At 42.8% G+C, this 17,097-nt stretch overlaps 1 protein-coding gene across 1 annotated transcript in view; it reads right to left on the reverse strand.

Annotated features, from left to right (window-relative positions):
• The window catches only part of MARCHF6 (membrane associated ring-CH-type finger 6), a 42,994-nt gene extending 31,516 nt beyond the window's left edge, over positions 1-11,478 (reverse strand). The window contains exons 1-3 of the mRNA XM_066625660.1: positions 11,425-11,478; positions 1,332-1,428; positions 120-193 (exon numbers count right to left, since the gene is read on the reverse strand). Coding sequence (XP_066481757.1) covers positions 120-193; positions 1,332-1,428; positions 11,425-11,443 — 190 coding nt within the window. The 5' untranslated portion in view covers positions 11,444-11,478. The remainder of the gene's footprint in view (positions 1-119; positions 194-1,331; positions 1,429-11,424) is intronic.
• Between the last annotated feature and the right edge of the window lie 5,619 nt (positions 11,479-17,097).

Here is a 17,097-nt window from a genome sequence, read left to right on the forward strand (position 1 = left end):
TATGTTTTCTGGAGGCAAGCAGGACACCAATGAACATACAAATTCATCTGTATACTACAAAATAAAATAAAAAAGGAAAATACTTTCACTTAGATACAATACATAAGCTATATACTTACTTGGTGTAAAAGCAAATCTGTGTTTACATAATTCACAGTATTCTTTTCTGCTGTGCTTGAGCCACTGAACTAAGCTGCAGTAAAAACCAAACAACATATGATTGTAATGCTCATAGAGTTTAACTCAAAGACAAAGTTTGTCAAATTAAAACATTAAAATATATTTTAAAATGTTTTCTTAAAATGCCAACTCCAACAGAAAATAGCATACAATTTTCAAGTAATTTTTCAAATAAGAGCAAATGGAAAAACCAGGATTCAAAGGGCTAAGCAATATACACCAAATATGCAGCGGCTTGTTCAGTCTCTCTCTCTCTCTCTCTCTCAATAGCAGACTCCAGGCCCACACTTCCTGAAAAGTTGCCCCAAAGGTATAAGTACTTTCTGGGCAGCATTTCATAAATCACAAGGGGCTGATGCTACCTGAGGAAAATTAGCATGCACAAAAACATCTTTGGATCTCAGTCAAGGTAAACATGCAGTGGTCCTAATAAAATTAGCATTAAAAACCCAACATTAATACACAAACATAACCTTGGAAGAATACACATTAAACTCACTCATATCTAGCAATTACAGAGGCTTAAGAATTCTCACAGAATGCTTGTGTAATCTCATTTACTAGGCTGGGATTTGGCTAGTATCAGCAGTTTTCACTTCACATTTGGGGACTTCCTTGATACTTAAGCATATATTCACAGGAAAGCTTATTAAAATGTGAACTCTCAAGTATTGTTTTTTCTAGTTTACCTTCTAGTCTACCAGAGTATAGAGTGATTCTCAGAACATGAAACTAACATGCAAAGTTGTCTAAAAATCAACAGCCTAATTCAGACCATCTAGCATACTGTGACTTTTTGGATTGGAAGATTAACACTGACTTTCCTGTTCTCCTGAAACAAATCTTGGTTTGTAAGCTATAGTTAAATCACAGCTCCCAGTTTAGGATGACACATAGAGCTGGGGTTTCACAAAGCAGGATTTCTCCATCAAGACTCTGCATCTGAACCAAATTAAAAAGGAGACGGGAGCATATGGGCTCTATGCTCATTTGACATGTATTCCCAAATTTAAAAAAAAGATTTGTGAGATTGTATGAAGTACTGTTTCTCTCTACAAAAACGCTTTAAAGCTTGTAGTGACACCACTAGTAATTGTGACGTACTACTTTCAGAACAAGCTTCAACATATTTGGGAGGAAAATACATTTACCATTCTTGATGAATGAATTTAATACTGCCAGTGCACACACACGGATGATAGAGAGGTTTCTCAGGAGTTCCTTCTGATCGACATACCCTGCATATGTCTGTGGAACACAAACAGAGTTCAAACAATGCTGAATAAAACAACAAACATTTTAATTACAATGAGATATAACAGGAGACTATTAGAGGTATCAAGTTTTGCTGCACACTAGAAGCAAAAGAGAGAACAAAATCAATATTAGCTTTTATCCCTTACAGAGTCTACTTTGTATTGTTTTATTTTAAATCTCCAAGATTCCTGAAAGACTATATTTATAGCAGCAGCATTCAGAAATGCTTTTTGCTAGATGGCCGCCTTGAACAGGATATTTGCAAGAGTATCTGTTACATGGAAGAAGTAATAATGAGTCCTAAAAGAAAGAACAATAGTGAGTTCCACTCCTGGCTCTTCTATTGATCCAAGTTAAAATAAGAAACTTCATTCCATATTTTTCCTGTAATCCGAAACTATTGCAGCTATTCAATTCACAATGCACAGAGGTTCATACTGTCCAAATACAAAGTACATCCAGCTCCATTTGAGCAGTTTTGTGCCTTACAAAATGGGGACGACAGAAGTGTGAGCACCTCACATTCCATTGCCTCATGTTTTTAGTATCAAATGTGGATAACCAAGAAACTTCATGGCAAGATCTGCCAGATCCAGAGGAAAGAGTGTTCAGAGAAAACCCAAACCACTTGTACTTTCCACCTCCTTCCGCATTTTGAAGTGCATTGTACCCACTTTACAGTACCAATCATGGTGACTTCAAAAATTAATTTCTAAATAGTGGCGCATGGACTGAGGTTTGAGAAAGGGGCAGAGGGACTGTAGGAGAGACCAAAGCAAGGCTGCACCACAGCAACCACCCTGTAACCTCACTCACACTGCACCATAACATCCCACCTCATACTGCAGCAAGCCCCATCATTCTGTATGAAATAGTGGCATTGCAGTGCCATGTAGATGGACTAGAGTCCCATGGTGCTTGTAACAGCTGAAACTCCCCAGATACACTACTTCTTTGATGTGGATAGATATGGGTACGTCAACATGTTAGAGGAAAACCATACTTTACAAAGCTTTAGGAATAGCTGATGAAGAACAATGCTTTAACTCTGTTTGGCAAGATCCCTGTATGTACACCATGCTAAACAACCAAGATACCCATTTTGTGTAAAGTATACTGTATCTTTGTTTGCTTTAGTAATGAAGATAGATTTTTTTAAAAGTTGCAAGCTCAGATCAAGAGACTTCCTCAAAATGCAGCGTTGGAAATAAGATCTCAGTTGCATTTATCCGCTATTTACACACGACTGTGTGGGCTGAGTCCTCTAAAAGGAACAGCTGCCACTTAAGACTTTCGCTAGCTGGCTAAATTTGCAAATCTATTTTGGCAAAACAGTTTTTAAATGACGCTGGGAGGTTCCTTAGGAACACAGCAAGTTGTCTTGTTGTCAATCAGACCTTCAGTCCACCTTCCTCAGTACTGTCGACATTGACTCGCAGCAGCTCCCTAGGGCTTTGCAGAGGAATTTCTCCTACCTAAAAATGATGGAGATCGACCTTCTGTATGCAACATATGTATTCTATTGTTGAACTATTGTCCCTTCCTTTCAAAGATTATTGTACCGAAACAAAAATTCTATACACTGATTTTGTATTCTTCCATAATGGAATACAAGATCACATGCATAGGGGTCTCATATCTAAGCACTGGCCAGGCCAGACCTGCTTAGCTTCAGCATATCTGCTACATTATATATCTTCAAAACATTAGATGTTAGGAAACTTAAAACTGACCTGCAACAATGACAGTGTGTCCAACCAATTCTGCTTCTTGAACGTAATCAATATACTCCTATCTTTAGAGTAAGACTACTGCCTGTATTTTAAATGTAGCTTTCTCCTTGACTAAACTAGCATAATTTTTGCTCACATAACATGTTCAAGGATAGAATGTTCAAGACAACACCACAGGGAAGAAAGTAATTTAAAATGTACAGGGTAATGTATAAATATTTTGTGAGTTTTTTAATCTATTAACATGGTCAACAGACACCCCAAATATCAAGAAGTTTCCATACGATTCATATAAAAATGATACATTTTGATTGCCAGGTTGATTCTTTTTAAATGACCACATTAATGCTAAAGGAAATAAACAAATACATAACAAAGTACTCTCGATCATTAAAACTGCCACAGTGGACAAAGATGCTCCTCCATCCTTCCACATTTCAAGATGCAAGCATACATAGTTTCAACAGCCAGCAGCCTGCCCAGGCAACTTTTGTGCTTTGCAAAAAAATAAAGTATATGAACTTGATACTGTACTGGATACAATACACAGAGTGAATAGAGTATAGCAATTCCTCTGACTAAGAAAGAAGGGTAGAATTTAATTAATGAACTAGCCTACTGCATTGTAAAAAATCTCTGTTAAGTATTTACACTATTTGCAAATCTTCAGTATTCTATGATGGGAAGGAAAGGTATTTACAGAAACAAAGGTGCACAGCAATTATGCTGTTACACTACACAACCTAAAACTGATGGAAAATTCCATCTATAAAAAACTGAAAATTGAAAGATTTTGACATTTTAATACACAAGATACTAGAGTTAGACACTGAAGACAGTTATTTTAAGCTGATCAAATAGCACATGTTTGTATGTATGATTCATCTGGAGACTGAAAAGGCATGAAGTTTCAAAGCATGAGCAATTCAATGATGTAAAACAGAGAGGGAAAAGACATGATGCTAACATCAACTTCAAAGGATAACATTTTGGTATCTGTTTAAACTATTTTTTTCCAATGGACAAGGGGGCACACCTGTAATTTTGAGATGCAAGTTAGAAGAAAGCAGGAGCTAGAATCTTTGTGTCAAATGCAAAAAACCAACAGAGATTCAACTATTCAACCAACAGAGATGGAACTATTCTGAACTCAAACAATGCTATTACAACTCCCTGAATTAAATGCAAATTACTACTTCATCTAGGTAGTCTGACCTTTCAGAGGACTTTCTGCAGAATCTCTGTTTCAAGAAATAAAGCACTGCCTGACTCAACATTAAAAAAAAAAAGGGTCAGGACACACAGACGGGGTTACTGAGGACTAGGACCCCAGCACATGTACATTCCTGTACAGAAGTGATTCAAGTCCATCTCAATTTATTGCCTGAACTCTGGACATGACAGAGTGTCCTCTCCAGGAAGGAGCAGCATGTTCAACCTCTACAATAGGAAAGGAATCCAGATTATCCCAGAGTGAAGACACAAGCAAAATAATGTGTTACACATAATACTCTTCAAATCATTTATTTACCACTGCACACAGAGAACACTATCTGCAGTTACTTCTTTGCCTGGACCACGATAATCTTGTGTTGCTATTATTTTCAGGCTAGGGGGCAAGCAGCAAGTAAGGTTGGGGGCAAGTAAGGGCTGGGGGCAAGTAAGGGCTGGGGGCAAGTAAGTAATTGGGGGCAAGTAAGGGCTAGGGGGCAAGCAGCAAGGTTAAATGGAACTTATTCCTAGTAAGTGTGTATATGTTTGCAGTCTAAGCGACTTTCATTATGGGACACATCTCTACGGTTTCCGTACAGAGTCTTCACCTACCTAATGTTTATGCCTAATAAAGGTTGACTTGACTTATGGGACACACACTTGAACCCAGATCCCATCTCCCCATGCAAGGCATCCACTCAACCCACTATGTTGTGCATTTTTCCGGGCCTCCTTTGTAAGTTTTATTAGGGCCAAGAGAAAATTACAAAGTAGCAAATTAACTCATTAATTTAACATAATTCTTTCCCAGGCTGGACGTTAAACGAAGTGGCAAACGAGCTCTCTAGTTTTACAGAACTCTTTCCCAGGCTGGATGTTAAACAGAAACATTAGCAGAGGGAGTAAAAGAAGTTGCAGGAAAAGGGCATAGTGGAAACCCCATCTATATAAGCAACAGTCTTAAAAAGGTGATTCAGAAATTTATGTTATTAAAATGGCTTATCAAGCCCCCTTTTGCTATGTGAAGATGTTTCATTAGTGTTAATGGATGTTAAGAAAAACACAGGAGGTGCTATAGCCACATGGGGCCACATAATAATGAATAAAATAAGAGATGGAGTTGCCGTTCTCTCCCTCCAGAAATGAACATTTTGCTTGAGTAGCTGTACCAGTGGATATTTAAGCTAAGGACTGGTTTTGTTATGAAGTGGAGAACAGAACACAAATGTGAGCCAAGACCCTCTAGTATAAATACTTCAGCTCTAGCAAGTTCTGTCAGCTCCAGAGGTCACCTGGGATACAGAGATCTCACCATAGGGCACAGGGAAATGGGAAGAGCGGGCATCCCTATCCAGTGCTTCTGTCAGTGAAAAAGTTTCAAGTCAAAGTTAAGTACTGAAGTGACTGCACAGGGATTGCAATAGGTTTTAACAGTTCTAAAGAAATTGGATTCCAAGTTTATCTTAAGGAGTAGATATTTACAATACAGCCACTCAATGTGTCTGTAGGCTTTTGCAGCATAAGATGTCAGAACAGTGAAGGAGAATTTCGCCTTGTATATGAGACTCCATGTGCAGCATACATTTTCAACTAAATATCTCTGCATTCAAAATCCCATTTGATCATATGGACGTAATGAGCAGTAACAGTGTTCAGTCAGTGAAGGTATTTGTGGAATGTTTTACATCTTTATCGATTAGAGATTTGAGAAAGAACATACTAGTTTGAAAACCAGAAAAAGACCAAGAATGATTTTCACACCTCACCACTATTCTGTCTTGGCTGATATTTGATTAAAGAAGTTTATGTGACTTCAGAGTATGCAACAAATAAAGAGGAGATTACATTGAGCTTAAGCAGTAAGAGTATTTGCTGAAGTCCTAATATGCATCACCTGTCTCTATGTTTACATACCACTTAGGTTCCATGATAGCATTCTACCTAGTTTATTGTTCCATTAAAAATATTTTTACTCTAGATTTGGAGGCCCTTCCAAATATGGTGAACTTGCTCAACATTATGTCAAATTGTTATTAAGTTGGCATCAATCCTATTTGGACAGTTTCTTTGGTGATTCTGTTCCAGCCACTACAGCATCCTGGAAAACTCAGTGTGCACTTGCATCTTTTTCACTATGAATGGAGCTGTAAGAACCACTCTACAGGCACAGGTTTAAAAGCATCCCAAACTGCCACAAGGACATATCAGTCTGGGCATTTAAATGCTTCTAAAATGCATGTGTTTATGTAATTTTATATTTTTATATAAAAATATTTTTATATAATGTTTTTATAACATTTATAACATAATATATAATCTGTTTTTATATTATGATGCATGTTGTATAGAATGTGTGGGTGAGTGTGTAGAGTGTGATTGTTGGAATTGTAGTATATATTTATGCTTGTATCTCTAAGGTGCATAAATTTCATTGTGCTGTAGCACAATGACAATAAAGTTACTACTACTACTACTACTACTACTACTACTACTACAACTTTGTTCTACAAAAGAAGCTTGTTCACACATGTGCAGTTTATTTATCTGGTCCCAGTAACACTGGTCTCTCAGGAGGTTCTCTCAGGAGACCAGTGTTAAGGTAAGAAGTAAGGTAAAAAAGGATCATACTCAAGATTTCTGGATGCAAAAACAAAATGTTAATTCTGCTGCCTCTGAATATGTGGCATGCCAAGAGGCTACCAGGTCTGCATGCCTGCATGAATTCTGTCTTTGGAAGGATCTAAAACAGTATTACAATTCCAGCAAGAGTTTTACCACATTTCCAGAAGGTCTCCAATTTCAGAAATATTTGTTGAAAAAATTACCATGCCTTGTGTGGTAATTTCTATTTTAAAGTCACAAATTCTTAAGGAAGATAAAATAGCCTGTATTTGGAGGTGAAATCTAAGAGACTGCAAACATAACTGCTACAACCCACCACACTTTCCAGAAGCAACAAATTGCTCAGAGTATTATGGGCTCAATTCTATGCTAGGCCAGCAGCGGCAGCTGCCATGCTGTCCCAGCAATCGCCGTCACAAAAGTGCTGTAAGGCACTTCCACAGCGGTGGTAAGCCGTCTGAGCCAGCCCCAAGGCCAGCACTAGTCAGCACTGGCCCCAACACCAAGAAGACAACACTGGAGCAGCTCCAGCAATGTCCTCCCGCTGGCTGGTGGTGAGGTTTTTGGGGTGGGGGAGGCAGGGGTGGGGCAGAACTGGGCAGGGGGAGGGTTGGCCAGGTGAAGGATCAGGCCTGGAGGGGCAGGGGACAGCAGACTCTGCCACTGTATCCTGAGCCCCCTCCCAAGCTGGAAAGCCTGACAGAGACCTCCTTGGTTCTGCACCTGCAAAATAGCTGGCACAGCTCCAATGAGACCCAGAAGAGCTGCCAGGGCTTTACCTGCGGGAAGGGAACAAATGTTCCCTTACCCTGAGGAGACTCCAGCAGCTGCTTCAGCCCCATGGGATGCAGTGGTGGCCATTTTGATACAACTGCTCCACTAGGCACCAGGGTAGCTTAGGACTGGACTGTTAAGCTTGGTACCTGGGTCAGGGATGTCTCCAGGCATGCATTTTGCAAATACATCTCAGGACTATGCCCCTCCTGTTGACCAGGAAAAGTCAAAGTACAAACTAAGCCAGTAGCCCTGGTATTCAAGGTCACTGTTCTAGTCCCATAACTCCCACTACCTTTTAGATAATGTCTTCACTGTACTTTGCAGTGTTCTGCTTTGCAATGTTGTACAGTTCCAGTCAGCACCACGTACAAAAATCAAAATGTTATAGTGGTATGAAAGTTGTTGAACTTCATCCTTACAAACATGCTTATACAGAAAGTCACACTGGCCACACTGCGGGCTCACTTTTGCAATGGTACTTTCGCAACAGTAGTTACCTGGGCATAATACAGGAGCGGGCAGCACTAACCAGTTCAGGATTGGGCTGTCCGTGGCCTTGAGAGTTACTCCTATATATAACTACACCAGTGCCTTTTCTCAGAGATGACCAAAGATTATCATGATTGTAAATTAAGACTGGGCTCAACAGACCGTGCGTGCCATGCCACCATGGAGACTAGAAAATGCATCTATTATGCCTAGTATTTACTCTGACTCTCAGAGGTCTGTTGCAAACTTAGAATTGCTGCCCCAAGTCCAGCAGCAGACTACACACTCGTCTCTTGTGGAGGTCACAACAGCAGCAGTATGATGAGAGGGAATATGTGAAGGTGGCTGCTACTGCAGCCTGTCAATAATGATGTGTTCTGCTACTCTTGCTCTGTAGACTCTCCCTACTCACTGCTCATACAGTCTTTCTTCTTTGGGAGAGGGGAAAATTAATTTAAGGGTATATTCTTATGTCTCCCTCAGTGTTTCTGTGTCTCCCTTTCCAACTCTATTCATGTGTGTTCTTAAATTATCTCCTGCAGTCTTCCTCTCTCCGGACAACATCTATCCATTCCATTCACAGACTCATGACTTCATTCATCTCTCTCTTCCCCAGTCCCAACATCTGTCCATTCTGTTGCCAGCTCCTTCAGTCTCTCTCTCCAATTTCTCCTTCCTTTCTTCTCCCCAGAGGTCTGGTCACTTCACTTGCATCTCACTGAATCTCTCTCTGTGCTCTCACCTCATCTGTCTGCTCCTGTAAGCAGATTTCTTAAACTCTCTCTTTACCCCTCCAGCTACAACACACCCTTGTGCATATCTAGTCAGATCTATGTCCAGTGGGGCTTACTCCCAGCTAAGTACAGTATACAATTGCATATTGAATTCTTCTCTCCTTCCTCTCTTTGCCCACTGTGCACACTGTCCACACTTTCTGAACTAGACTTCAGCTCACCAGCACAGTGAGTAGCAGACACAGAGCCAAAGGAACAGGGTGCTTACCTCCCTCACCCCATTCCATGAGTATGGTTATCCACTGGGAAAGGAACTAGGTGGTGGCTAACTGGTAAGTGGCTGGAGAGGACATGAAGTGATTATTTCCAGGAAATCCTTTCTAACATCAGAGAGAAGAGGTGGTGGTGGGTGTACACAGACACTTGTCAGAAAATCCACTTGATTGCCTCCCCCCCTTTCTTTTTCTTTTATCTCCTCAAAACCCTTTTCTACCTTTCTGCCCCTCTACCCCTTTTTAATTCTTCAAGATCATTTTCTTTGTATTGTTCAGTGTTTCCACCCCTTCTCATCAATCTCTTATTCCTCTTCATATTTCATAACTCCTACCTAGGTCTCTAAGCTACCCTGTTCTCCTCTCTAAATATTCCCTTTTATTTTCCAGAGACAAACACTTTCATTTCTCTTTGCCTTTTCATTTTGGTCCTATGCCACTCTTGGGAGGGGGATTGTGGGTTGACTGCATATCATAGAAAGCAACAGGCAGAGGTGGGTGAGAATGTTTGGCTCGCAAGTTTTGGGAAAGGCTACTAGATCCAAAGCAAATTTGCCAAGCCCTGAATTAAGATATTACTATTGATCATTTTGATAAATTAATAAAATGTATACATTTGTTTTTTATACAAATATTCAGATCTCCCCCCATGGAGCTCAGAATAACACACCAGCATTTTTAGCAAAAACCTGTTGAGAATTATGACTTGCCTAAGACCAGCAAGCTTGAACAGAAATTTAAATCAGAGTTTTCCGCACCCAAATCCAACATTCTGTCCAATATGCATTCAGTAGTTACATCACTGCAGCTTTCTTTTTTTTTTTTTTTTAAGACAATATCCTCCTTCAGGATGTCGAGTCAATGTGCTCTGAATGCCACTGCTCTTTGGGTTTTCAGATTCTGTAACAAAAGGAACTCTTCAGGAAAAAAAAAATTCAAATTGTTCTGAAGCCTCTCCTAGACATGCATCTCCTTAAGCAGCTTCAAGTTTTAGAGTCTCCAGTTGGCACCTTAAAGATCACTTTCTTTATTACACCATAAGCTGTGTGATGAAATAGGCTTTTATCTATTAACATTCATATCGCAACACATTCATCTTTAAGCTATCACAAGACTCTGTTGCTTTTACTACAAGGCCCTAATCCACCTGCTGTTTAGAATCTGCCCCAACAGCTTTTGAAAAATGTATTCTCACAGGCTCCCTATAATTTCAGCAGAAAGGAACCAAAATCAAGAGGCCATCCCATACACTCCCCCAAGGTGCAGCTGCTTCTTCCTATAGCCTCATTACTCTGAAAGGATGCATAACTACTGAATGTGTAGTGGACAGGATGTTGGATTTCAGTGCAGAAAACACCAGCCTGGTAACAAGCTCACTCCTGCCACTAAGGCCAAGCCCACTGGCGCACTGCATGGGGCACACCATTTGAGCCTACCCCAAAACATGGTCTTTCTTGGAAACATTACACAACATCTGGGGGGGAACCACACAACCCCCATATTGTTTTTAAATTTTGAATTAGCAATCCCCATACAGTCAAACTTTAAAACTTAAATGGGGTAAAAAAAAAAGGGGGGGAGGGGAGTGCTATAGTAGATCAAAATATGGCTCTACTATAGGGGTGTGGGTTTCCTCTTACTTTACTCAAAATGTGGCACTACTACAGGGGTTTGTGTTAGTTTAAGAGTAAACACATATCCCTATAGTACTGCCACATTTTGATCTAGGGCGACACACCCCTCCCCGTTGAAGCTGTGACCTAGCAGGGCACCCCAACAAGGAGCACCTGATTATACACACCTGGGGCTGTTGTTCTTTAAAACAAGGCAACTCTTTCACACCACTACTTGTGTGGGTCGTGGGGTTGCTGGGTCAGGGTCAACCACAACCACAACCACAACCCACACGCACATCAACACAAGCACACACACACACACAGCTCCAGGTTGGGAGCAGCACCCTTGAGGAGGCACCACAACACAGGGGCACACAGACAGGGGGAGACCCCGAGCCCCACAGGCAGCCTCTCCCCCCCACACACACTGGGGGCTGCGGCGACCCAGGACACCAGGAGGCGCTCGAGGCTGCCTCGTGAGGGGCAGAGGAGGCGAGAGCCCCCTCCCCCGGCGCGCGGCTCAGGCCGTTACCTTCCTCGGCGGTCTCCATCTTGTCCGGATGACGCAGGCCGGAGGTGAGCTGCGAACGAGCGAGAGCGAGTGGGAAGTGCCGAAGGCGCGGAGAGCAGACCATAGAGAGGAGAAGGAGGGAGCGGCACGGAGCGGGCCGGCCGGCTCGGGTAGCCAGGCCCTTGGCGGCCTCGCCGCGGGCTCCCCCTGGAGGTGTGGCGCGTCACTGCCTCTGCCCGCCGCCGAGCGGTGAGACGTCACAAGAGACTTCTGAGACGTTGTAAGGATGACGCGGCCAGAGGGGCTGGTGCAGTGGCAGTGCGGGCAGGCGCCGAGAGCCTCGTTAGTGCAAACAGGAGTCTGGCAGCCATGTCCTATGCATGTCTACTCAGAAGTAAGCCCCATTAGAGTCAGTGGGGCTTACTCCCAGGAAAGTGTGGACAGGGTTGAAGCCCAATCCCATGCATGTCTACTCGGAAGTGAGCCCCATTAGAGCCAATGGGGCTTACTCCCAGGAAAATGTGGATAAGACTGGGCTGTGTGTTGCTGTCCATGGACTATGCTCTCCCACCTTCTCCACCTCAGGGCACACTGACCAGGTGCTCAGGCTCTCAAGGCACCTCACCTGACTTTTTTTTGGCAAGGCACACCATGCTGTTGGGGGGGGCTCACGGCCCCCAACAACCCTACTGATAAACGACCTTCCCCCGAACGCCTGCAACACACACTTGGACCATTCGTGGCACACTGATGCGCCACAGCACAGCACAGTGGTTGAAAATAGATGCTCTAGCAGCTGTAAGCCTATTGGGCTGCAATCCTATGTGCACTTTCCTGTGTGATGAAGGCCCAAATCCCAACCAACTTTCCAGCACTGGCATAGCTGTGCCAATGGGGCATGTGCTGCACCCTGCAGTTGGGTGGCAGTCACAGAGGACTCCTCAAGGTAAGGGAATGTTTGTTCCCTTACCTCTCAGAGCTGCATTGCCCTTACCTTGGTGTTGGGAAGTTGGTTAGGATTGCACCTCAGCCTCATTGAACAAATTTGGACTTACTTCTGAGAAGACATGCATAGGATTGTATGTTTGATGTCCTATTTGCCCTATCTCATTGACACAGTGAATGACTGGATGGGGGGTGCCACAGGGGAGGGTGGATGTCATTGTGGCACCATCCCACCAGCCTAGCACCCAGGGTATCTGTCCCCCTTTCCCCCCCTCAGGTACACTACTGGCTAGACTGGGCATAGTTTGCAAGTTTAAATGGTGGCAAGCATATCTGGGGCTGGAATCCTATCCACACTTAACTGGAAGTAAGCTGCGTTGATTATATTGGGATTTACTACTGAGTAGACAAGCATAGGATTGGGCCCTGGGACAGCTACGTTCATCCACTGCACTTGGCACTGAATTTAATAAGTCTATCCTTCACACAGTTTATTTTAAAACCTCAGTAGGTAAGTAGAAGTGATGCTGCTTAACTTTCCCTTCTGCTTGTTTGTTTGTTCAGAATTGCCCTTTCCAAGATGCTTTTTCACCCACTGAAGGAAAATTATCTCCCCCTCCCACCATGGGTGAAAAAGCAACTTGGGGGAAGGCAATTTTGAGCCTAAGAGCAGTCAGGAGAGGTGGTTTAGAAGTTAACCTGTGCAGTCTTCTTCCATTCAGACATGCAACCTGAACATGCTGCTTTGGATTTAAAAACAAAAACAAAAAAACCTCATGGAACTCCATGAAACATGTAGTTTACCATGACATATACACATAATGCTAGACATATATTAACCACATACACAAGAAAAGTCAGCTCACACAATCACACATTCATACAATGCCTACACATCTAAAAGCCAAAATACCCACCTTAATTCATATGGCACAACATGTTGTATGCCGCACTCCTGTACATTTACTGCATAGAAATATTTTAAATATATAAAATTCCCACACACCATGCACACAAGCGGTATACACATTCAGTTCATACACAATGAAACATACTGCATACATTTAGGCATTACACAAATAATACAGGCATATACATTAGACACAAGTCTCTTTTAGGTATACCTTCATATAATATTTTGTTCTATCCTCTCAACAACTGGAAGATCACTCTGGATAAGAACAGAGAAAAGAAAACTGAAATGCACAAACATTCTGCAAACACTGGGACCATTCAAAAGCAGCAAGTGCTTAAAGTGCTGCATATCACTTTCCAGTGAAGGAGCCAATCAGGAAATCTGCACCCATAAAGCATCATTCAAAAACCCATGAGGTGATGGTTCCATTGAGTAGCCTACTTGCAGACCTTGGAATTTAGTTCCTCACATCTCCAAAGACTCTGGGCCCAGTCCTATCCAATTTTCCAGCACTGATGCAACCATGCCATGGGGCATGCACTACATCCTGTGGTAGGGGAACAGTTGTGGAGGCCTCCACAAAGTAAGTGAACATTTGTTCCTTTGGGGCTGCATTGCGGCTGCATCAATGCTGGAAATTTGGATAGGATTGGACCCTCTCTCAGCATTCAACTGTCTGGCTCCAGGAAGTCAAAGCTCTCCATAGCATTTGGGCTGTTAAACTAATAGCAATTGAGGGGACCATGATCCATGATGTGACAGTAGAACAGACTAGCCAACGATATCAAGAGACATATGTCAGAGAGCTCAGAGATCCAGGGAAGACTTACAGCAGGGGTGCTCACACTTTTTTGGCTCGAGAGCTACTTTGAAACCCAGCAAGGCCCGGAGATCTACCAGAGTTTTTTTTACAATTTTCGCGCCATCATAACATATAACATTTATGTGTACAATGTATGTTGGTGTACCTTGAGCCTCACTGAGTATAACAGGACTTACTCCTGAGTAGACATGCCTAGGATTAGGCTGTGAGGCTGCAATCCTAGCCACACGTACCTGGGAGTAAGCCCCATTGAGTACAATGGGCCTTACTCCCGGCGTTTCCTCCCAGAGGCACCTGAAGGGGGGGGTCGGCACTCCGCGATCTACTCATTTTGCCTCGCGATCTACCGGTAGATCGCGATCCACCTATTGAGCACCCCTGACTTACAGGAATGACAGTGATTCTACATATTACTGTACAGTACTTTGAATACAGTAGCAGGAAAAGTAGCAGAATTTAAGATTGTGCCACTTCACATTGCAGGTAGATGGGTGGATAATATTTCTGAATGCTTCCCCACACAAAAAGTTCAATGCATGTAATTACATGTTAATCAGTTAACAACAAAAGAAGCAAAATGTATTTATCATATTTTTACCCCACTTTGCAGCCAAAATTGGCACCCAAAATGATTTACAATGAAAGTCCATAAAAAATGCAGTAGAAGTAAATTGCTGCGAATTTGGTGAAAAGAGGAGCAGGAGGTGTAATATTTGCATACCAGAATTCCAGTTTCACATTCTTTTCTTGCATTTTGAGCTGCTCTTGCCATAGCCTTCTTGGCTAGTCCATTCCTTCTGTGCATTTTTTTTTCCAGTCAATTGCTGACTCTTCAGACAAGCCTCAGTCAGTATTCTGATGACTGCAGAAGGTCACACAACTTTAGTATTTCATCAAGATGACAGTAACTTTGCCAAATACTGCAGCATCTATAAGGGATTGACAGACTAGTGGGAAGCTAACAGTTAGTTGCTAGAGTAGATGACATGAGCACATCCTAGAGATGACTCAGCTCTCATCTGCACCTTTCCAGCTCTGGTGGCAGGCTTTGCTGGATATGAGATTGTCCCTACCCAATGATAAGGGATGTGACATATATCCCAACAAAAACAAATTGAGAAATACAGATGGCAGTCCTCCTTTCTTTCCTACGTGCAACTTTGCTACATGCAGAGATGTTTTTTCGTATGGGCCAGCCCTCAAAAATATGCCATCAGCAGTCTAAAGTGGAAGATTGCAAAATATCAGTCACCTAAAGCCAAAGTATACATTATGTTAAATGCATAGATTGACCCTGCATTTTTGTTTTTGCTTAAATATTTGGCAGGGGGGTAAAGGGAGGTTTGGAGTTGCAGTGCATGAAGAGTAGATGTTTAACTTCCCACTGTGCAACAATCCCAGTGAAAATTGTACCCCTCAACAGTGGTTCCCAACCTTTAGGAGCCTGTGGACCACTGAGACAAAATTGGAATTGGCAGGGGCCACATGCAACCAGAGACTCCAAGTGGAATTTTAACAGGGGATACTTCTTTTTGGTCCCTTCCCCAAAGGGGGACAGGAAGCAGTGAAACAGAGTTGGGGAGGGTGGTAACAGGGGTGGACAGAACCGGGATGGGGATGGGATGAAACAGGGTAGGAGGAGGATTACAACAGCAGGAAGAATCTTTGGAGCCTTGGGGCGCAATCCTAACCCCTAATGTCAGTGCTTTCCAGCATTGACAAGCGGTACCAATGGGATATGTGCTGCATCCTGCAGTTGGGTGGCACTCATGGAGGCCTCCTCAAAGGAAGGGAATGTTTGTTCCCTTACTTCAGAGCTTCATTGCCCTTATGTCAGTGCTTAGGTGTTAGGATTGTGCCCTTAATCTCTAAAATTTTTTAAATATAGAAAATCATTGCAGAAAATTAGATCACACTAGAATGGAAAGTGTCCTGTGTGTACCAAAATGTATTTCTGCAGCAGCTGTAGTTCTACAGCTGTGTCCTTGATACACTCCTTCTTGGTAAGTAGATCCACAAGCCAAAGAACTAGTGTAGCAGACCAGTTTCCTCCCAAATTTGACAGTGTTCAGGAGTGCCATGTATGCATTCCTTGGCCCAGCACATATGGCCTGTGGCAGCCACAGTCGCTGTGCACCCAACATCCCATGCAGGCAGCAAGTCCAGGTGAGATTGGAAAATATAAGATCCCAGGACATTTCTGGGGGCCTTCCTTTGGCTCCTGGGCCCCCTTTTTGACCTTGGACGCAGGTACAAATTACCCCCTGTACCCCCTGTCATGGACCCTGCATGCAACCCTCACCCGTTCACACAAAACATACACAAAACATACAATTAAATTTGTAATAATTAGAGATTTATTAGATGTATTATTTATAGTGAAGATTTGCGGGTTGCTGCGTTTGTTGCTGGCAGTGGGCAGTTCATTCTCCACCCTCTCTGGTGGTCTGTAGGGAAGCATGCTGGAAGTGATCAAAGGCAATCTTTTATTCCCCGTGACTTCGTGAACCACTTCTCAGGGTCCTTTGAACCACCTGTGATCTCATGGACCACAGGTTGGGAACCAGTGCCCTAAATGTAATGTTAGCCCAGGGAGGAAGTCTTCTATTGGTATTAATGAAAGTTTCCCTTCTGGGGCTAATGGTAGCTTCAGGTGTGTGATTGTCATTGGGACAGGTGTGGCAGGAAAAGGCTAAATAACTGTACCCCATGAGCAGGAATTCCAGTCATGATGCTCCCCTTCAGGCTGCTATATAAGCAAAAAACAAATGTGCAGGGTCAAATTACATGCTTAACATTATGTGTAGCTGTGCAGCATGGCCTTTCCCAGTTTGAAGAGACACTTTGCCAACAGTCTGAGGCTAAGAGGCAAAGAAGGAAGGCCCATAGCCAGGGAGACAGACCAGGGACAGACTGCACTTGCTCCCGGTGTGGAAGGGATTGTCACTCCCGGATTGGCCTTTTCAGCCACACTAGACGCTGTGCCAGAACCACCTTTCAGAGCGCGATA

Source organism: Tiliqua scincoides, chromosome 4 (assembly GCF_035046505.1).
Source record: "Tiliqua scincoides isolate rTilSci1 chromosome 4, rTilSci1.hap2, whole genome shotgun sequence".
Taxonomy (NCBI): Eukaryota; Metazoa; Chordata; class Lepidosauria; order Squamata; family Scincidae; genus Tiliqua; species Tiliqua scincoides.